The following is a 23,181-nucleotide window of genomic DNA, read 5'->3' as shown; positions in this document are numbered from 1 at the left end:
CGCTCACGTATAATTGAAATTCGATTTTATGACAAGAATTTGTATACTTATTGAAAAGAATAACTGTAACAATTCATCATTAATTTCATAATTAATTCATCACAACGACAGCCACCGAATATACTCATCATTAATACAACTTTCTGAAGGATTCACTCTTGGTCCAATAAAAACTTGCAAACATCGTTTTTTGAAAAAGTTGCAGCTTTTTTCGGCTGATAGTTTCTACATTTTCTTTTCAAAAAGGAGGTAAGACTGCTGAACTTGTAGAATTTATTATAATAAAACAACTAATAGCTTATTAAAAAAACTTCTTACGTGGAGACGTCAACGGTTTGAAATACAAACTGTACTCTTCAACATTGAATACCGCGACCCCGCTGATGTTGCTCCTATATTTTTAAAAAATGCCATCATAACATTTTCGTCTATTTTTTTAATTCGTTTCTCGGTCTGCGATTGTGTAAATTTTTCCAATTCTTTCTGGTATCGTACTTTTGATTTTGTAGGCAACATTTGGTACCTCGCGGCACTTGCTTCTTCCGGGACATCATCAAGAACATTTCCACAACGTGCACACAACCACGTTATTGCGTTACAGAACTTTGTTTGTTTTGTACTTTTTTTTTCCATAGCAACAAATCCCTCCGAACATGTGATTTATTTATTTATTTATTTATTTATTTTAATTTTATTTAGAATTTTGAATACAAAGTTACAAACTTTACACTTTCTAAGGACGTGTCGAACAAAACTAAATACAGCACTCGAGAGTAAGGCCGCTTTCGTTCAATTGAATTGCATCGTCCACTCAACTGCGCTTCGTGGACGAACACGCAATTCGCGTGAACGAAAGCTTTTGCCTTACTCTCTCGTACTAAATAACTATTATCAAATTCACACGGTTATTTTTTTTTTTCGAGGAGGACTGATAAAAATTTGGAAAGAGAAAGTCGTATTCGAGAAGAAGTTTTCACATTTTCGCATTTCACATTTCACATTTTCGCAAAAATTTTTAGACTAACAACAGTCAAGCGTACGGTTTGAGTCGTTTCTTGTGCAGTTCGTGATGCATCTAGTGGTGTTGGTAATTGCTGCAGTCTGTTTTCTGATTGAGATTGTTTATCACTCGTGGAAGTAAAACAAACAAAGTATGGAGCTAAATTAGATTCAATAATTAACATAGGGAAAGAAATAATACAATTGTTTTATTGATTTTTATTAGCATTTCCAATTAGTTCTGATCAAACTAAGTAACCCAACCAACAGTAATTTCTATTTTAATTTGACAACAAACACCCTTAATAAATTGTTATCATCAAATTACCTCCGATAATAACAAATAAAGATGATGGTTAGCAACAATAAATTAGTATTGGATAGACCATGTTCTTGAAAACATATGTACATTTGTTAATTGTCATCGTCACACCGATTACCGCTTTGAACTTAACAATTGATGTAACACCAACTCCTTTACTAGATTACAACTTCTCGATCAGTCTGTTGAGTAAATATAAACAATATCACTTAATTGTTCATGTAGACAACATCACCAAAGATATTTCAAATCAATTCCTCAAGTACCATTCCACCTTAGTCACAATATTTAACCACGACACATTCACCTATCCTTTGAAACGACCAATGGGTCAAAAATGCGTCAACATGGTAATTTTTGCCAACCCATTACAATTTTCAACATATTTGCATGACAACACCAACATCTACGTCCACGATGTAATTGTTTTTTTGACAAATCTTGCAACATTTAACAGACTGGCGGTAAATTATGCCACTATTCCTAATCTGAACAAAGCAGGAAACGTCATCGTTGTTAATTATGGCTATGATGTAGAGATCTACAACATATGCTTCTACTGCGGAAGTAACAGTGGATTAACATTCTTGCAAAAATTTGAACACTCGCAGGTTGTCCCAAGAGCCGAATATTTATTTCCACAAGATTTCGAAAACTTCTATGGACACACTTTGAAAGTCGCTTACATTGACTATTTCCCTTACGTTTACTGCACCAAAAAGGGCATAATCGATGGCACGGTGTTGTGTCAAGACGCAATAGGTTCAGAATACAGATTACTGATGGCTTTGAGCGAAGAGCTGAATTTTACTTTTGAGCTAATCGAAGCTCCAAATCGCTCCTATGACAGATTGTTCAAAGGTATAGCTTCGGAATCTTATGATTTTGCAATTGGAGGTTTATCTGTTACTAATGCTCGTCGCAAAGTGTTACAATTCAGCGACGTAATAAAATTTGAAACCATAAGTTTCACGTTCGTTTACGAAATGCCATTTTTGAAAAGGATTATATTTTTTAGTTATGTCAGTAGAGGAGTTAAAATTGCTTTGACAGGATTGGGGAGCTTTTTTACACTTTCACTATTTTTGCTTTTAAAATATCATGATAGAAACCCCAACTTATCGTTAATTAAAACTTTCTTGGTGAGTGGTAATACTAAGTCCATCCAAAGTCAAAATTTTCTTTTCCAGACGTTCACGCAAGTCAATTTTGAACAACCAATTAAACTGAAACGTCCAGTTCCGGTAAAATGCACTATTTCTATTATATGGATCACTTGGTGGTTTTTCGTCATGATAGTGAATATAATCTTCAAATCTCGACTGACAGCTCTGATGATACATACACCTATACCTCATGTCTCATTGTCAGAATTACTAGAGGAGGATTATAAAATAGTGATAGAGAAATCGGCAACTGAAGGTTATTTGAACACGTTTATAGACGAAGAAAAACTACCTATTACCAGGTAATATGCTCTACTACTATTCACCAGAACTACAAATGACATTTGCAGGTCTTCAGTTATTCGAATGAAAAATATTTGTGAAACTTTTCGCTACATGCAAGCACAAAAAGGTATCTTGGTCGGCGAAATTTCAAGACATTTGTTGCACACGAAAAAATATTGTTCCGATTACTATAAAAAACCTTTCAAACAATTGATCAATTTCTCGACGCACAATTTCGGAATGACACCTCATGCGTGGCCTTTGAAAATCGGTGCTCCGTTTGTTGATTCGTTCAACAAACACATAAAACAAACCATGAGCGGTATTTACTCCTTGTTGAAAAAATATCTCCATCAATTTACTTTTTCAGGAGGATTACTACAAATTTGGAGGGAAAAGGTACTGCTCGAGGAAAAAATATACACGTATTCCAGAAAAATTTTAATCGATCAGGAGAAAAATATAACTTTTAAGTCTTTCATGGGTCAATTTGGAATATATTTAATCGGCATATCAGTGTCTACAGTCTGCTTTTTTCTTGAAATAATTTATAATCGTTGGTCAAAAACGAACAAAGAATCCTGAAGTTTCCAGCTATTACGATGTCGTATAGAAAAATTACAAATCAATTTTGCATGTTCAGAAATTCGATTAGACAATTAGACACTACACAGAAAACACAACCTTGTTTATTCAGAGAATTATACTGAAAATAAAGTTAATAACTTTGTCAACTTAATTCAACAACCGTTCTTTACTCCATTTCTATTTAAAAAGCATATCGCAATAGATTCAATCTATTTAATAGTGCTCCGAAGGTTGTAGGTTTTCTGCAAATTGGTGAACATTTTTGCTTAAAAAAGCTGCTACTCACGCAGAGTGGGACAAAATCTCAGCTCTCCACGATCGTCCAATGAAAAGCTTAGACTGCAAGTCAAATCTTCGGAGAAAAGAATTCCTGTTCGAGAAAAATGTGCATTTTCCAAAATAATAATTGACACAACCATAATGAAAAGTGACCATTTCGCACGAGTGTGAATGTTGACCCAAGTGCGACAATCACATGAGTGCTAGAAAAACACTTTCCAGTGAGTTATGTACAGTATTTCATTAATTCTTTACACCGTTCACTGTAATAACTATCAAAATATTTCAAACGTTACGATAAATTTAGGAATTCAGCCAGCTATACAGAGTGAGTGGTGTATAACCTGCAATACTTTGGGTGAAGGTAGTGTACATACAACTAAAAAGTCTTATGGCATTTTGCTCTCCGACAAACGGTTAACGGGATAAAAGGGAAAACCCTTACGGAAGAACTGTTGGAAACCACTGATTCAAATTACTAACTTAGCTGGAGTACACACACTCTCACTCCATGGCGGGTACAGTCACAACAAATGTTCGAAATGACCGCCGTTGGCGCGGATACAAGCTTCAGCACCTCTCAACCACGATTGACGGACACCATTGCCCATTTCCATCCGGATGGAAATGGGCTCTTGACGTCGATTTAATGGCATATTGTCCAATGCATTATCTAACAGTAGGGGGAGGTCATCATGAAGAAAATGATACCTAATAAGAAGCACCAGTCAATCGGGCAGGCAGCTCATGAAGGTCAATCAGAAAATTATCCTGCAAAAATGTGGTCCGCAAACACGGCATTTTAGACAAAAAAAAAATGTTGTCAAAACCCAAAATGCCATACGGCTTTTTTGTATAGCTTAACGAGATCTATAATTATGTGTTCCAACTAATTCAGGTTATACACCCATCACCCTGTATAAAGATGAACTGCGAGATATTATATCGCACAAATTTTCTTGTGTGGTCGTAGGAAAATGTTTTTTCATAGTACGTGTATATCATCTTGATTAAGAAAAAATCAAGCAAATCGATCCTATACACTATACAGCATACACGATTGTTTCAAATTCGAACTAACTACGAGTATGAAAATCTGACATTTTAGTTGGCAATATTGTGATTTGACATAATAAATCTATTTTAGGTTATACATAGTAATTGAATTGCACTAAATCAATACGGAATTGACAACAAGACGAATATTTAAAAGCGAAACATCATATGACAGGACCTGATGCCAATCCAACAAAAAATATTTTGGCCTGCTGCGTATTTAAAACAATCGTGAACGGCTAATATGTGTTTTTGCTAATTGTTCAATAACAGTTATTACGTCAATACTACATTAAATGTTAATGTTTCCCCATGTTCCAAACTACAATTAGATAATTAGTTAGAATATGTAAAAACAGAAAGGTATTTACTGATGAAATAATAATTAAAGTGTATTCAATAAATGTTTATTGAATGAATTTTCCTGGAATATTTCGAATAACGATTAGAAACTAACAAGCATAATAGTGAAGCCGTAATTTAAACTTTCGGTGACACGGTCATGTTTTCGAAATTATGCATATTTTTGTCAATTATCATTATTGCACCTATTTCAACATTAAAAATAAAATTAAAAACACCACCTGCTTACTTGCTGCACCACAACTTTTCCATTAATCTTGCACGCAAGTTTCAACAACACGACTTAATTTTGCATGTGGACAACACAACCAAGTACACGGCAAACACTTTACTTAAATCTAATCCTACGATAACAACAATTTTTAACCACGACGCTTACGATCTGCGGATAAGAAGACCTGTGGGCCTAAAATGCACCAACGTGGTACTCTTTAGTGACCCTTTCAATTTCTCAAAATATTTGCTTCACAACAGCAACATCCATTACAGTGATATAATTATATTTGTGACGCTTCCTGCAACATTCAACGCTTTGGCCAAAAATTATTCCATCATTCCTAATCTGGACAAAGCTGGGAAAGTCATCATTTGCAATTACAGCCAAAAAATTGAAGTATACGTCATATGCTTGTATTGTGGAGCTGGAAACGGGCTAACTCTTGTGGAAGCATTTAGACCTGATACATCTGTGATTAAATGCAAACATTTATTCCCGCAAAATTTCGAAAATTTCTATGGACACACTTTCAAAGTCGGTTATATTGACTATTACCCTTATGTTTACTGCATTAAAAAGAACATAATCGATGGGATGGTGCTGTGTCAAGACGCAACCGGTTCAGAATACCAATTACTGGTAACTTTGAGCGAAGCTCTGAATTTTACTTTTGAGCTAATCGAAGCTCCAAATCGCTCCTATGATAGATTGATCGACGCTATAGCTTCGGAATCTTTCGATTTTGCAATTGGAGGCTTATCCATTACTAATCGTCGTCGCAAAATATCACAATTCAGCGACGTAGTCCACTTTGAAACAATAACTTTCACTTTCATTTACAAAATACCATTTTTCAAAAGAATGATATTTTTTACTTATGTCAGTAGAGGACTTAAAATAGCTTTGGCAGGATTGCCGTGCTTTTTTACACTTTTAATATTTCTGCTTTTAAAATGCCACGATAAAAACTCTAATGTATCATTAATTACAACTTGGTTGGTGAGTGGTTCTACTAGTCCATCCAAAGCCAAAATTTTCTTTTCTAGACGTTCTCGCAAGTCAATTTTGAACAACCAATTAAATTGAAACGTCCAATTCCGGTAAAATGGACTATTTCTATTATATGGATAACTTGGTGGTTTTTCGTCATGATAGTGAATATAACCTTCAAATCCCGAGTGACAGCTCTGATGGTACATACACCTATACCTCAAGTCTCATTGACAGAATTACTAGAGGACGATTATAAAATAGTGATAGAAAGATCAATAACTGAAGGTTATTTGAACATGTTTATAGACGAAGAAAAACTATTTATTACCAGGTAATACTCTACTACTATTCACCAGAACTACAAGTGATACTTTTAGGTCATCAATTGTTCAAATGAATAACATTTGTGAAGCTTTTCGCTACATGCAAACGCAAAAAGGTATCTTGATCGGCGAAATTTCAAGCCATTTGTTACACTCGAAAAAATATTGTTCCGATTACTATAAAAAACCTTTCAAACAATTGATCCATTTCTCGACGCACAATTTCGGAATGACACCCCATGCGTGGCCTTTGAAAATCGGTGCTCCGTTTGTTGATTCGTTCAACAAACACATAAAACAAACCATGAGCGGTATTTATTCCTTGTTGAAAAAATATCTCCATCAAGTTACTTTTTCAGGAGGATTAACACAAGTTTGGACGGAAAAGGTTCTGCTCGAGGAAAAAATATACACGTATTCGAGAAAAATTTTAATGGAGCAGGAGAAAAATATAACTTTTGAGTCCTTCATGGGTCAATTAGGGATATATTTAATCTGCGTATTAGTATCTACTGTCTGCTTTTTTCTTGAATTAATTTATTATCATTGGTCACAAATGAACAAAGAAGCCTGATGCGAACAGCTGTTGTGATGTCTTGTAGAAAAATTACAAATCAAATTTGCACGTTCAGAAATTTTACTAGACAATGACACTACACAGAAAGCACAACCTTGTATATTCAGAGAATTATAATTGAATTGTGTTAAAAATAAAATTAACAACTCTGTGAAATTAATTCACCAGCTGTCCTTTTCTCTATTTAACTATCAAAATACGAGTATTTTAAACCTATATAGCCAGCTATACAGGGTAAGTAGGGAGGAACGGCCGAAACTCCATGAGTGTATTTACACGTGAAAATAATATTAAAGAAACTCTTGTGTTCTGATCCGATTTTCATTTGTTTTCAAGTTGTAGCGTAACAACAAGTAAACAAAATTGCAAACATTAGCGTTGTCTTGATAAGCGCGTTTTTTTATTAAATGTTCAAAAATACCGCCGTTGACCTCTAAACATTTTCTGCTTAGTCTACTAAGGACGCTTGTTGCTCTTTTAATTGCTTCATGCCTTTCTTGGCTGCAGTATGTCAAATTCGTCGAATTAATGCTTTCCGAGTGAAATTTTGAATGCAAGTAGAACGCTAGATAAAAAATTTTATCACGTTTTAACTTGAAAACAATGAAAATCGAATAAGAACATATGAGTTTTTAAAAAATCATTTTCACGTGTAAATACACTCATGGAATTTCGACCGTTCCTCCCGACTCACGCTGTATAAAGATAACTATTATATCGCACAAGTTTTCTTATGTGGTCGTAGGAAATAGTATATTAGACGTACTTTCCAACCTCATACAGGTTAAAAATAGACATATTAGAATAATGACTGCGAAAAAACGTTTTTTCATGGTAGGTGTATCATCTTGATTAAGAAAAAATCAAGCAAACCGATCCTATGTGTTTTTGCTAATTGTTCAATAACAATTATTACCTCAACACTACATTTAATAGATGTTTCCCCATATTCAAAACTACAATTAGATAATTAATTAGAATATGTTGAAAACAGAAACCTATTTACTAACGAAATTATAATTGGAGTGTATTCAATAAATGTTTATTTAATTAATTTTCATGCATTATCTCGAATAACAATTAGAAAGTAACACGCATAACAGTGAAGCTGTCGTTTATACTTTCGGTGACACGGTCATGTTTTCGAAATTATGCATATTTTTGTCAATTATCATTATTGCACCTTCTTCAACATTAAAAATAAAATTAAAAACCCCACCTGCTTACTTGCTGCACCACAACTTTTCCATTAATCTTGCACGCAAGTTTCAACAACACGAATTAATTCTGCATGTGGACAACACAACCAAGTACACAGCAAACACTTTACTTAAATCTAATCCTACGATAACAACAATTTTCAACCACGACGCTTACGACCAGCGGATAAGAAGACCAGTCGGCCTAAAATGCACCAACGTGGTACTCTTTGCTGATCCTTTCAATTTCTCAAAATATTTGCTTCACAACAGTAACATCCATTATAGTGATGTAATTATATTTGTGACGCTTCCTGCAACATTCAACGCTTTGGCCAAAAATTATTCCATCATTCCTAATCTGGACAAAGCTGGGAAAGTCGTCATTTGCAATTACAACCAAAAAATTGAAGTATACGTCATATGCTTCTATTGTGGAACTGGAAACGGACTAACCCTTGTGGAAACATTTAGACCTGAGACATCTGTGATTAAATGCAAACATTTGTTGCCGCAGAATTTTGAAAATTTTTATGGTCACACTTTCAAAATTGCTTACATCGACTATTTTCCATACGTTTATTGCACTAGAAAGCATCTGACCAATGGAATGGTTGTTTGCGACGAGGCAGTGGGTTCGGAATACCAACTGCTGGTCACATTAAGTGAAGCTCTCAATTTTACTTTTATTCTATTTGAAATTCCAAATAATTCGTATGACAAATTATTCGACGACATACGTTTGGGATCGTACGATTTAGCTATTGGAGGGATGTCCGTTACCAATTCTCGTCGTAAAATAGTACACTTCTCCGACGTAATCAAATTTGAAAATATAGCTTTCAGCTTTGTTTACAAAATGTCATTCTTCAAAAGAATGTTCTTTCTCCATTATATCAGTTCTGGTGTGAAGCTTGCTTTCAACATTACGGTGTCTTGTTTAGCACTTTTTATATTTCTCACTTTGAAATTGGCCAATAGAAATTCTAATTATTCGTTTGTAAAAATTTGGACGGTAAGCAATCCTGTTGGTCCAATCAAACACACAACACATCTTTTTCAGATGCTTCAGCAATCTAATTTTGAGCAACCAGTTAACCCGAAGCGTCCGGCTCCAGTAAAATGGACGATTTCAATTTTGTTTGTTTCTTGGTGGCTTTTTTCCATGATAGTAGGCATTATTATGAAATCCCGATTAACAGCTCTCATGATGCACACACCTGTACCTCAAGCTACACTAACAGATCTTCTCAATGACAAGTACCAAATAATGGTAGACGAAACAGTAACCAAGAGCTATATGAGCACGTTTATAGACTCCGAAAATTTATTCATCACCAGGTAAACAACTATATCACAACTATATCACAACGCGTCAAAAATATAAAAATAATATTTGTAGTAGATTCTCGATTATTCATGAGGGTAGTATTTGTAAAATTGTACATTATACGGAAACCAAAAAGGTGATCATGATTGGTGAAGTTTCGAAGAACTTGATCCACTCAAAAATATATTGCTTGGACCGTTACAAACAAAAGCCGAAAGAATCGGCCCACTTGACTGTTGAGGTGTTTAAAGGAACACCTCATGCTTGGCCCTTTAAAATGGGACTTCCGTTTGTTGATACTTTCAATAAAAAAATTAAGCGCACCATAAGTGGTACTGACTCATACATAGACAAATGAATTGTGCAAATAATTTTTTCAGGAGGATTCATGAACATCTGGAAGGAGAAGGCATTGTTTGAAAGAAAGTTGTATATTTATTCTAAAGAAATTTTAGCGGACAACGACAACATAACTTTTGAATCTTTCGCAGATGAGTTTGTAATGTATTTGGGGTCCATGTGTTTATGTATTGTGTGTTTCTTCCTGGAAATTATTTACTACATTTGGTCAAATCGTAAATCGAGAAGATATAACGTTCAAAATGGGTAATTCAACAAAAATAAATTAGCAAGTTTGCTTAAATAAAAAGACTGCGATAACAGTCTATATTAAAAATTAACAATGAGCACTAGTCCAGAAAATAGTACATTCTTCACCGAGCGTATAATGATACCTATTATTCAAGAGAATGAAAATTTCAACACGAGCCGTGGGCGAGAGGTGAAATTGTCCGAATGAATAATAGCCATTATACACGAGTTGAAGACTATACTTTCTCCACGACTATACCAAGAAAAAACAATCAATCTTTGAAAATTGAATTTAGTTTTAGTATTTTCTATCACTGGGTATGGAACTGATATCATTCTTTCGTTGAATATCCAACAAGAATGCATTCATTCCTTAATAGTCGTGGAGAAACAACAATTCTAATATCACTGTCACCTGTTATTATTCTTCTTATTTCTTTTGGTGGTTTGTCATGTATGTTGTTTGATCCAAAATATAGATTAAAAGTGTTAGTTGTGATTAACTTGAATAAAATAATTGATCAAATAATTTCTTTGTTGTTACTTTCCACGTTGTTAAATTTCTTGTCCAAATTTTCCATTGTTTAATTTCTTAAGGACAATATTCCACATAACAAGCTAACAAACAATTATGAAGTATTCTATTGCTTATTCACCCGAATAATGGATTTATTGATAGAACGTTTAAAGAAAAACTACACGTTTTACCTTTTAACATTTTTAATGCAAATAAGTCATTACAAACTTCTTCGAACACACTTTCTACATCGTCTTCATTCTTACATAGTCATCCTTGATAATAACGTCGACAAGTTGTGGAACAAAATCGTTACCAACAGCATGGCTTCAAGAGTAATACATTTTACTCTATTGACATTAATTTCAGCCAGACCATTCACAGAATTACAAGAATTGAAAAAATACACCCACGAAATAAACACTATTGATAATCAGCTCCACAAATATCACAATTTCCAAATAGTACGTGACATAGATAATTATACCAACGAAATCAAAACTATTGAAAATCTTCTCCACAAATATAAAAATTTCCAAATAATATTTCACGTTGACAACTACTCTCAACTCCTCGCCAACGAGGCTCTCAAGATATTTGATAGTGACAATCCAGTGCCCGTAATGATCTACAATCACAATTCAAAACCGTTTACGCGACCTACTGAAACTAAATTACTACATTTTGTACTATTGCAAGATCCCAGACAATTCGTCAATTATCTTCATCACAAAAGAAACGTCCTCGAAATCGACGTGGTGATATTCACGGTGAGCAACTTATCGTTCCACACATTTTCGGAGAGATATTGGTTCATGCCTCACTTGGACCGAGCCGGCAACACTCTCGTGATAAGTTTCAACCGAAATCATTTCATAGAAGTTCACAGGTTGTGTTTCTATTGTGCCGAATATAGTGGAAAGCTAAAATTTCTTAAAAATATTCACAACAGTGAGGTCAATCTGCCGCGAAGGGCCTTGTTTCCAAGAGAATTCAAAAACTTCTATGGCCACTTGATGCGAGTAGCTTATATCGCCTATTACCCTTTCGTTTTTTGTTCAGAAACCATTCAACAAAACGGGGAAACAGTTTGCGAAACACCCTTGGGTGTGGAAGTTGAAATACTCAAGATCTTGAGCGAGAAAATGAATTTTACGTATCAACTGTTCGAGATCGAAGAAAACTATTCCAAATTATTCGACTTGCTGGGTGAGGGTAGATACGATTTTGCCATCGGTGGTCTTTCGCTAACACCGGAACGGTTTAGTAAAGTGCAGTTTTCTGCAGCTTTCAGAATTGAATATATAGCCGCGACGTTTTACTATCAAACCCCTGTTTCCTTTATAGTTTTTATGCTTTTGCTACCGTTCCCTGCTGGTATATGGGTGGGACTTGTTCTTTCCATCTTGTTAATGACGCTCCTATTTTACTATATGGCAAAATTTAACAAGACTAATCCTAAACTGAGCTTGTTCTCTACCTTCAAGGTGAAGATAGTGTTTGAGATATTGTAAAATTCTAATTCTTGAAGGATTTCAGACATTTTTGAAAACTTTAGTAGAGCAACCGTGCAAAATCAAGCTAAACTTCTACAAAACACGAGCGATGTTGATGTTTCTATTGTCGAGCTGGTATCTCTTCTCCCTACTCATCGACACCACCTACAAGTCCCGCCTATCGTCGTATCTAGTCCATCCTCCATTCAGACCGGCAATCAATCTTCAAGAGATTCTGGATCAAGGTTACAACATCGGGATGGATAAAACCAGTACCGAAACATTTTCAGAAATATTAAGCCTTGATAAATTCGAAAAGTTTGAAACGAACGGGTGAGTGTTTGCCAAATTTACTAAAATTATTTAGCGTTGAAATTCAGACTGCTGGTGCGACAACCCGACGTCTGTACTTTACAAGAATATATCAAAACCCATAAAACTATCATGATAGAAGAATTTTCGAGAATATTCTTGCATTCCCGGATTTACTGCAACACGACAAACAATCCTCCTCCAAGATTTGGAGCCATGCCCATCGGCAAAACTGTCTACGGATGGCCCTTCAAACTGGGTACGCCTTTCATAACCAACGTCGACAAAAACATGAACAGCATTACATCGGGTAAGATTAATTAACGAAGTACAAGTAGTCTGATATAAATCATGAAAAATGCAGCTGGACTCATGACACAATGGAGACGTGATATTTTGTTCTCTACCGGAGGATTCAGATTTTCACGATTTCGCGGAGGACGAAGGCAACCTCTGAATTTGCGATCCTACTCGGTACACTTTATCGTATACCTTACATGTATCGCTATTTCGTTCTTGGTCTTCGTTACTGAAATTCTGGTGAAAATGTGGTCGCAGCGGCCCTTAAGGGAATGAAGCTTTCGTGTACCATTATCAACTAAATGTTGTGTTTGAGCACAAAAGTAAATTTCTAAATGAGTGTCACGTGTGAAAAATTTAACACGAAAGCATCTAATTATGTAGATTCATTCCTGATAAAAACCATCAATTTCGATGTCTTTTTTGATATGACCGAATTATTTTCAAATTACTCAAAGATAATATTCAAGGCAACCTAAACAAATTTAAACGTTTTTTCCTAAATAGTCCAACAAATCTAAATTAAATTTTGTTCTATATCATCCCATTGGCAACAGTTGTCACACAAGACACTAGTTTGTCTCACTTCGTTTCATTGATAATTTCTCATCTACTCGTGGTGATGGAACAATAGATACATAACTCCAAAGGAAAAAATATCGATTGTTTTGTAGCACATGGCAATACATTATGCACGTTTAATTGCCGTGTTAACGTATTATAAACTTAATTCAAAATTCATGTTGTCTTAAATTGCGCCAAAGTATCAATCGATTGATGATGTCGCGTCCACACATTGCAGACTAGTAACGTCCGGCAAACACGCAATGCCATCATTCCGTTCTTTATCTCCTCTTTCAGAATTACACGTCACCTCACTGTAACATGTCACAAATCCTGTTCCTCCTCATCTTCTGTCAAACCTTTACTTCTTGCCTCTTCGAACTGAAACACCTGCCAGACTACGACAGAATCGTCCGTCAATCTCTCACCGAGTGCGTAGTCAATGCTGCCACCAGATTCTTTAAAGCAGGTGAGACCATCTTCTACTCGCTGCCGCTATGTGAGGTGGAAAGCACTGATCCGCCATCCGCCGTCTTGGACAGATTGATGCTGGCGGCATTGACCCAAGAATGCAAGTGGTCCCTCTTTGTCAAAAATGTGTCGTTCAGCGATCACTCCCGTGGTCAGGTCGTCCACAAACCCACTCATTACATCATCCAACTGAGAAACCAGACGGAATTCCTCAAAAACATCGACACGTTAAAGCACTACAACAACTGGAACCCTCTCGCCAAATTTTTGATCATTGCTCCTGTTTCCGAAAATCCCAGAAAACTGGCTACTGTGATTATGAAGAAGCTGTGGGAAGTGCACGTGGTTAACGGTGTTGTTTTGCTACCAGACCGTTGGGACACTACTGTTTTCAACGCTTACACTTGGTTCCCTTACCAGCAGGGGAACTGCGGCGACGACTTTGACAAAGTCGTGCTTATCGATTCTTGCAGTTTTGGGAATTCAACACAATTCGTAAACTGGTACCCCGATAAGATACCCAAGAAGTTTAACCAATGCCCGGTCAAAGTGCGAATGGTAGAATGGCCTCCTTACATCATCGGTGTTCCCAATGGCACCTGGAGCAACTCCACCAATAACAGCAATCGTGGAATTGAAGTGAACCTCTTGGACTTGATCGCCGAAATTTTCGACCTCCGCATGTTCTACTACTACTCCGACGCTCCCCTCAACTGGGGCGAGATCTACGAAAACGGCACCGCAACTGGCAACATGAAATACCTTCTCGACGAAATCGACGACATCTCGATCGGATGTTACGGAAAAACCACGAGACGAGCTATATTTTTCCAAGACACGTTCTACCTCTCAGATTCTCTAGTTTTCTGCGTTCCTTACTCGAGCTACGGCTTGAGATTTGAAAGCATGTTTCGGATAATGAAACCCGGAGCTTTTGTGCTGACCCTCTTCATCTATTCCATACTAACAAGTTTGATGTGGCTGACTAGCAGCAACGACTGGACTTGCTACCAAAATTTAGACAACTGCATGATAAATACCCTCTGCACGTTACTAGGTTTGCCGGTTTCTCATCGACCAAAAAGCGAAAAAGTCCGCATTTTTATGGCAATGCTTATGGTATACAGCTTCTGTTTGATCACGGCTTACCAAACCCTTCTAGACAGTGCCTTGACTGATGTCAGCAACAAACAAAGAATCACCACAGTCAAGGATGTAATTGATCGAGGTATGGACATTTACGGCGTCGCTACTACTTCAAGATATTTTGCGACAGATGGAAGCAATCCCAGAACCAACAAAGTCAATGGTGCGATTTTGAAAAGATGGAAAAATTGTAACAACATTCGTAAGTGCTTAGACTACGTAGCATTTAGAAGAGACACAGCTGTATGTTTAAGTAGATTGTTCACAGAATACATGATCAACAGTTACAAAACCAAAAAAAAAGACCCGTTGATTCACTGCTTCGAGAAATCTGTTGTTTCATTGCCCATAAGTATATTAATGCGAAAAGGATTTCAACTTTATGAACGTTTTAACTTATTCATTGCAAGAATTGTTGCTTCAGGATTTATCCTCAAATGGGAGAGAGACATACTTAGAATTCGATACGAAAATCTCACTTCAGCTGGTGTGGATGTCACAAGCCACGATACCACCACCCATTTGGATTTTAACAGCTTGAAACCACTTTTCTTTCTGTGGAGTATTGGATGTGGATCAGCTCTAATTGCGTTCTTGTTCGAAATCATTTTTTACAAATGGACCACTATAACAAAATTATGTTTTGCCTAAATATTTAAAAAACATTTTCCGACGTTATTACCTAAAATTGTTTCTCAGCCTTGATCTTTTTTAGATATTAATTGTAATATCAATGGTCACATCAACAAACATTCAAATTTTAGCCAAATAATCTGAACACGCAAAGAATCGTTTATCAACAAATTCCTCGAGACCTTGCTCGTATTTAACCATAATTTATTTTCGTGAGGAACTACACAATCTCGACGTTATGTTGTTAGGATAAAATTTGTAAATAAATATTGCTCGTGATATATTCTATTGCTTTTATTAATACACATGTACCTACGTAAAAAAATATCTCCAATTATTACACTTTCCAATAGTTAAGTAGACGATTATGTCATTAAAAAAACAAATTAATTTATGATGAAACTCAAAAAAATTATTCTTATTTCAAACTTTATTTGGAGATCAATTGGCCTTAAGCCCTCTTTTTCCATAATTATTTTTCAAAATTTCTCCTATGAAAACACAAATTGACAATCCCATTCCAACTGCCCAGCAAAAAAGAGGGGCTTGAAAAAACGCAAAATCCATAGATTTGACGTCACTCTTTCTTCCAACTTTCCACGTTCTCTTCAAATAAACCCGCTTCCGCCACAAATCAATTAAACCACCTTCAACGATTCGAATCACAATTTCATCGACAAAATTCTTCAATGCAAAACCTCGCCTCATAGCAACATACATCGGTGACAAGTTAATACCACCATCAAAACAAAAAAACATGACAAAATTATCATCGTCATAGAAGCGATTCTGGATGTAGTCAACGTATGAAGCAGAAGAAAACAGCGAAGCGTTCCTGGAATATGCAACTTTGTTCATACAATCCATCAGTTGCTCACATTTCGAATAACCCTTGGAGATGAATTTTTGAAGTGTGTGACTTTCGCCGAAAAGCGCCGGTGAAGAACTCTTCATCTGGATCTCAAGATCCGACTCTAGAAGTTCGTCCATGTTTTGGATTTGGCGTTCTTCGAGACCACGTTCCATCAGACTGATGAATTGCGTCTGATAGACTATATTTAGAATCAGGCAAATTACTATCCAGAACAACGTATAGACACGTACAGACTGACTTCTAGGCAAGACGTGGCCGGAAGCGCCTATAAAAATGGCGAAATTATTAAAAACACTATTCGAGAATTTCTTGTAGAAGCTTTCTTTGACCTCCATCAAACTCAAAAGGTATAGGATAACGGTGTACGCAACGAAAATAAACAGTATCAAGAGCCAGGTTTGCCATTGCAACGTTGCAAAAACTTGTCTCCAAGAAATGATTCTTCGTGCTCGTGGGACGCACCAGTAATACATCTCGTTGTAGTAGGGATAACTTGAATCCAAATGTTCGAAACGTTCTGGTTGTAAAATGAACGATCCAACTCCCATGTCTACTCTTTTGTGGAAAACTTCTCCCGACATGCCTGTTGCTGTTCCGTTAAAAAAAATCATTCCGTAATCGTAGGGTTTGGCACTGTGACTTATCAAGAGTTCGGTGTTGAAAATTCTGGCAAACTCTTTGACAATCTGGATGTCCAAACCTTCGCTTTTGCTTATAATGTACGGTGGATGTATCACAATCTCGACCTTCAGAGGATTGGGAATCAAGACCTTAGGTATATCGCCAAAAGATGGTTTTCTCGCTTTTATATCAGGACCAACTTCGCAACTACCCATTACAGTGACGTTCTTAAAATAAGGGTACCAAAAATAAATGCTTCGTCCTTCTTTGAAGCTGTACACAACTGCGTTATAAATATTTAAGGACCATAACATCTCGAAAATTGTTTCTATAGCTTTCGAAACCATTTTGTCATGAAACACCACCACAAATTTTGCATTTGGGTTCCAAGATGTCAACGGCTTTAATTTCGTCAGAATCGCTTCGGTGTCTTGATAAGTGTCCAGTTCGACTATATGCACTTCCCGCCCCATGTTTACCACACCGTTGGGTGAAAGAGACAACAACTTAATTTGTGTAAACAATTTATCGAAATATGTCCCACAATAATTGGTGGAACAGTGTATAACGATGGTCTCTCCAAAATCTGTGAAGTTGTGAACGGCGTCCATCAAGCAATCATCAGAGGAAATTTTTTCTTCAACTGTTAGTTTCGCATAATGTATGTGGAAAAGTCCAACCGCCAGCACAACAACCACAGTAATCTTCATTTTTGTCATGATCGACGATCATAATGTCCAAATTTGAGAATTCCTTATTTATAAGGAGACAACATGATAAATAAAGTTATTATTAAGAAATTATAATAAATCATATCACATCCAATTCGTATTAGTAGCATTATTTTAACGAATAAACTGCTAGAAAACACTTACTTATTTCAAAATTGTTATTAGATAGATATATCAAGTATAATCTTTTGACGTTTCAAACGACCACTAAAATTTTTCTCAATTCTTTGTAGATTTAAAAATAAAATAATGTATTAAATGTGAGCTGGTAAAAATCACTAGGTCAACATTGTATATGATAACTGATATAGTTTAATGGCATATATTTATTTATTTACTCTGTCCAAACAATAATTATAATAAAGTCACGGTTGTTTTAAACACGCAGCAGGCCAAGATAATTTTTTCATTTTTCATGGATAGCCCAAATTTGAAACAATCGTGAATGCTTAATATGTACATGATTTATGAACATTTAACGATCTATGACAACCTTAGAATTATGTTATTATTATTTTTAGATTTAAATATAATATTTTAAATATCGCTGCTAGCTTAAAAAATTAATGACAGTATGCGACATTGTAAATAAATTTTATAAAGCAAATGAAAAGTCTAAATCAATCCTAGTCAATGTTATTCAATTTCAAAGTACAAATAATGTACACGATTAAATCCACATTAATTTCTTCTATTAGAACTGGATGGATTTTGAAAAAGATAATATAGGTATAATACAGGGTCATTATAAATGATTGTATTATTGTAGTGACGTTGGTGGCTTTGTTGAATGTGCCGCAAGCTTCATAACATGAGTGAGACTAGTATCGCCGATAGGTAGCGCTGCTGGCGGTACTGGAATAAGGTAGAGCTTGTGCCAAGTCTCATGATCGATGACCTTGACAAAAGCTGCGCGAAGTCGGAGCCCAATTTTTATAAGTGAAACCTAAAAACGTCTGTCGTTTGGTTAAAATTTTCAGGGTAGCACCAAATTTGCATTTTACACTGTCCAACGGTTTGGACTAGAATGCCCGACATTGTCTAGACTTCTAAAAATAGTACCGATGTTTTTAGTTCGAATAGTACAGCCGCGTCGGTACGCATTTTGGTTTATGCGTCATCGATCATGAGAGTTGGCACGAGCTTTACTATAGCACAAAGGTATCGCCAACGGTGCAGAGATATATCTCCCTCTCTTTTAATTTCGAGCAATGTTAAGTTAATCTGTTTGACACGATACAAATATCCCTTAAAATTGTGTATACTTCTATCTTTGTCATACTCACGGGATTTATCGATAATGTCCTCTCTTTTAATTTCGAGGCGAAAAATTGTGAAGCGGAATGGCGCTACTTTCTAAAGAGTCTGTCGACTAGTTACTAGTTTGTCTAACGTTGCGAGGCTGGCGGCACATCCAAAATTTGTGTGGGTTTTCAACGCCAACTACGATGGTACAATAATTTATAATGACCTGTATACAGGGTGTCCCAGAACTGGCGGACCAAAATAACACGGTGAAATCATTATCTTCTGGCGATAATAGGAAAAATATTTAAAAAAATCCATCCTCATTGGATTTTAAAATAAGAACGTTTTTAATTGACCAATCGCGTGTAGATATAAAATTACCTTAAAAAATTATATTGGTAACTATCGAAACAAATTTGATTGTTGCAAAGACATTATAATTGAATATTATGTCATAATAAATTACTTCTGACAATTCTGACAAGTCATTAAAAACGCGTAATGTTTACCGCTTCAGAATATTTTGATATGCTTGTCTTATATGGACAGTGTGATGAGAGTGCCACAGTTGCTCCTCAGGAGTACGCAGTTCGTTTTCCCAATAGGGAACATCCTAGCAGAAATACTATAACCTGAAAAATACTATAACCTAAAAACGTCCCTCATTGCACAAACAATGCGGATACCCAACAATGCATATGCATCATTTGAAATGTATCCATAGTTACAAATAAAGCAGGAAAACTAATTAATAGGTAACTTAACATCAACAACAGCATTGGTCAGTTTAAATTGCTTCTTTCCTAATCACTATTTAAGATAGATTTTTTTGAACATTTTTCCTATTATTCCCAGAAGATGATGAATTATACCGTATTATTTTGGTCCGCCAGTTCTGGGAGACCCTGTATACTTATAGTAGGTTTTAGAATAAATAAGACAAACTGGATTTTATTCAAATTTTATTTTCTTAAATTGTTTAAACAGAATAAACAGAATAAAAAAATATTATTATATAATTACTATTATCCATTCTGGACATTATGTTGATCGGGCTTTCCAATTTTTATTTGACCAGCCAAAAAATTGGCCATATATTAAAGACATAAAATAAACATACATTTTTTGTACTCTTATGACTATGAGATAATACATTCGCTAAGTTTTAAGTAATGGTACTGATTATTCATTCCACCAGTCGTGACCAATCGCAAAATTGCATTTTATACTAAAATAAATTTTGTACTTACGTCGTAGAAAAAGTATCGTATTTTACGCGCGTGCAACGGTTTTTACTTATTAGCCACCGGCCTCGTGTCGTGAGTAATAGCCATCATTACATGCTCGTTAGATACTATTATCTCCCACAATGGAAACCTAATAGTACCTAAATAACTGAGTTTCCCTTAAAATCTTTTCCTTAATTTGTACTCAACGAAATTGCTTCAAAACTTTGAACAAGGTCAAAAATAGAGCATCAATCCTCGTTTCACTGTTCAAGTAAATTTCTTTTTAATACTCCCCACCATTGTGAATAGTTTTGTTCTTAAATTTCACGTTTATGTATTTTTTCATGGCAATCTCCAAACCAAAAACACAAACAGCCACACTCATTCCGATAATCCAGCAAAACAACGGTGCTTTGAAAAAGGCAAACGTCATCATTTTCCTTTTATGTTCGCAAACCTTCGTTTTTCGACTCTTGAAAGTCTGACGTCGCCAAAAATTTATAAACCCACCTTCGACCAAACGCTTCAAGATCGTATCGACGTAGTCTTTCAAAGGAAAACCTTTTCGCATCCCTATGAAAATGGGTGATATGTCTACGCCGCTATCGAAACAATAAAACAGAGGAAGATTATCTTCTCCGATAAAGAGATTTTTGATGTAAGAAATAAACGATGCAGAAGCAAAAACTGACGCATTCCTCGAATAAGCAACTTTTTCGATACAACTGACAACAGTTTTGCACTGATGGTAGCCTTGTTCCACGAACCGTCTCAACGTGGGACTCTCTCCAAATAAAATCACCGATGAACTCTTCATCTGGATTTCCAAATCCGAATCCAGAAGCTCCTCCATCGTCTTGATTTGCTTCTCCTCTAAACCTCGTTCCATCAAACTGATAAATTTAGTTTCGTAGATTATGTGCAAAATCAAACACACCATCGTCCAAAACAAAACGAAGAACCGCACGAACGTACTCTTCGGCTTCACACCGACATTGGCTCCGATGAAGATGGCAAAAATGTTGAAGAAGCAATTGGTAATCACGTTATAGAACGATTCTTGACGTCTGATCGAGCTCAGACTCCACAACACCACAGTAAACACGATGTAAGCTAACAAGATCAAAATCCAAGTTTCCAGATTCATCGTGTCGAAAACTTGCTTCCAAGAGGGTAGTTTGTGAGCACGCGGGACGCACCAGTAGTAGAACTCGTTGTGATAAGGGTAGCTGGCATCTAAAAGGGCGTACTTGTCGGGTTGTAGTATAAATCCACCGATTGCCATATCCACCCTTTCGTAGTAAGCTGCACCAAACATACCACTGACAGTCTTGTTTGGCAAAACAATTCCAAAGTTAAAAGGGATGTCGCTGTGATTGACACTTGCTTGCGTTCCCATTGCCGCCGCGAGTTCTTTCACGATTCGGATGTCACTGCCGAAGTCATCACTTATCACATAAGGTGGGAAAATAACGACTTCAACTTTTAAAGGTCGAGGAATTAACATTTTGGGGACTTCCATCAAAGATAATTTCTTCTGAAGAGGTTTGAAAAACTCGCAACTGTCGATCTTGGTAATTGTGGGAAAGTATGGATACCAAAGAAAAATGTTTGGAGTTTGGGAGTTGCGAAACAGGACCAGCATCAAATCGTAGATGTGAGACTGCCACGAAAATTTGAAAATTTCCTCGACTGTGTCTTCTGTTTGGGCTCCATAAAATATCAACAAAAATTTAGAACGTAAATTCCAAAACTTCTTAATTTTCATATTGTTCAAAATTGTTTGAAGCTCTTGATATGTCCCAAATTCGATAATATAAACGTCTCTTTGTATTTTTAAAACATTTTCATTTCTGATTTCCACGTGATCGGTGCACAGAACCATTAATTTATTAAATGCAGACAATTTCTTAAAATTTAAATTACTCGAAGAAGTAGGAACAATCAGAGTTTCTCCAAAATTCGTAAAATAATTGATCGCTTCGATTAGACACTGCTCAAGGTCTAGATTCCCATCAAAATTTTCTGCATTTTTACCAACACGCAAACCCAGCAATAAAAGCATGGCAGTTAAATTCATATTTGATGTTTGTGTTTACGTCTCATAATTGACTGCATTGGAAGCACAAAACACCAAAGATAATTTGCACACAACGGAAAAACTTTGCTCGGAAAGAAACTGTGGATGTGTTTCGGACAGAACTGGCAAACCGTAAAATCTATTTGTTCATCAAATACTAACGCTAATCGTAGATCATCAACCAATTGTTATGCTTAATAAATATTAAATCACTTCGACCTGGCCACCAACTGTAACAACATTCTCTGTTGACAAATGTCTCACCATAATGTATCACCCATTAATACGTTTTAATAATATGTACTGATATCACTATGAATGATGTTTATCATAAATAAATAACTGACGGTAAGTGGTACCTGTATAAAATATTAAAACCAAAAATAAAATATTATTCCAACCATTGCTTTTATTCTCACAACTTAAGACAGTCGGAACTAAGACAAATCGTCGACACAAATTTCGATTAAGATTTAAAGAGCAAGAGATTAATAACTGAAATGAAGAAAACGATGTTAGAAAAGTGTACTTAGGAAATTAAATTCGTGACCAATATAACTAGTTATATAAAAGGTGTATCATTATTCATCGAAAGTATGTAATAGACAAAATGGTAGCAATGTATTTTGTAATAATTTTGTAATCAGGAATGGGAAGAAACAAATCGTTAA

The 23,181-nt window shown here is 35.7% G+C and overlaps 4 protein-coding genes across 4 annotated transcripts in view; 1 reads left to right on the top strand and 3 right to left on the bottom strand.

The window, feature by feature from the left end:
* unc-13 overlaps nt 1-23,181 on the bottom strand; it is a 307,874-nt gene that overhangs the window by 275,188 nt on the left and 9,505 nt on the right. The gene's annotated exons all lie outside the window — the stretch shown is intronic.
* LOC138136996 (uncharacterized) lies at nt 13,799-15,980 on the top strand. Its single transcript, XM_069056298.1, has 2 exons — nt 13,799-15,257; nt 15,976-15,980. The coding sequence occupies exons 1-2, from the start codon at nt 13,799-13,801 to the stop codon at nt 15,978-15,980; spliced, it is 1,464 nt and encodes a 487-aa protein (XP_068912399.1).
* Nucleotides 16,052-17,839, bottom strand: LOC138137467 (glutamate receptor-like). Its single transcript, XM_069056870.1, has one exon. It carries the CDS (start codon nt 17,831-17,833, stop codon nt 16,169-16,171), a length of 1,665 nt encoding a protein of 554 aa, XP_068912971.1. The 5' UTR covers nt 17,834-17,839; the 3' UTR covers nt 16,052-16,168.
* LOC138136995 (uncharacterized) lies at nt 20,874-21,715 on the bottom strand. Its single transcript, XM_069056297.1, has 2 exons — nt 20,941-21,715; nt 20,874-20,887 (listed from the first exon to the last, which is right to left on the bottom strand). Exons 1-2 carry the CDS (start codon nt 21,713-21,715, stop codon nt 20,874-20,876), a joined length of 789 nt encoding a protein of 262 aa, XP_068912398.1.

This window comes from Tenebrio molitor, chromosome 8 (assembly GCF_963966145.1).
Source record: "Tenebrio molitor chromosome 8, icTenMoli1.1, whole genome shotgun sequence".
In the NCBI taxonomy this organism is placed as follows: Eukaryota; Metazoa; Arthropoda; class Insecta; order Coleoptera; family Tenebrionidae; genus Tenebrio; species Tenebrio molitor.
This window is presented reverse-complemented; position numbering and strand designations above follow the sequence as displayed.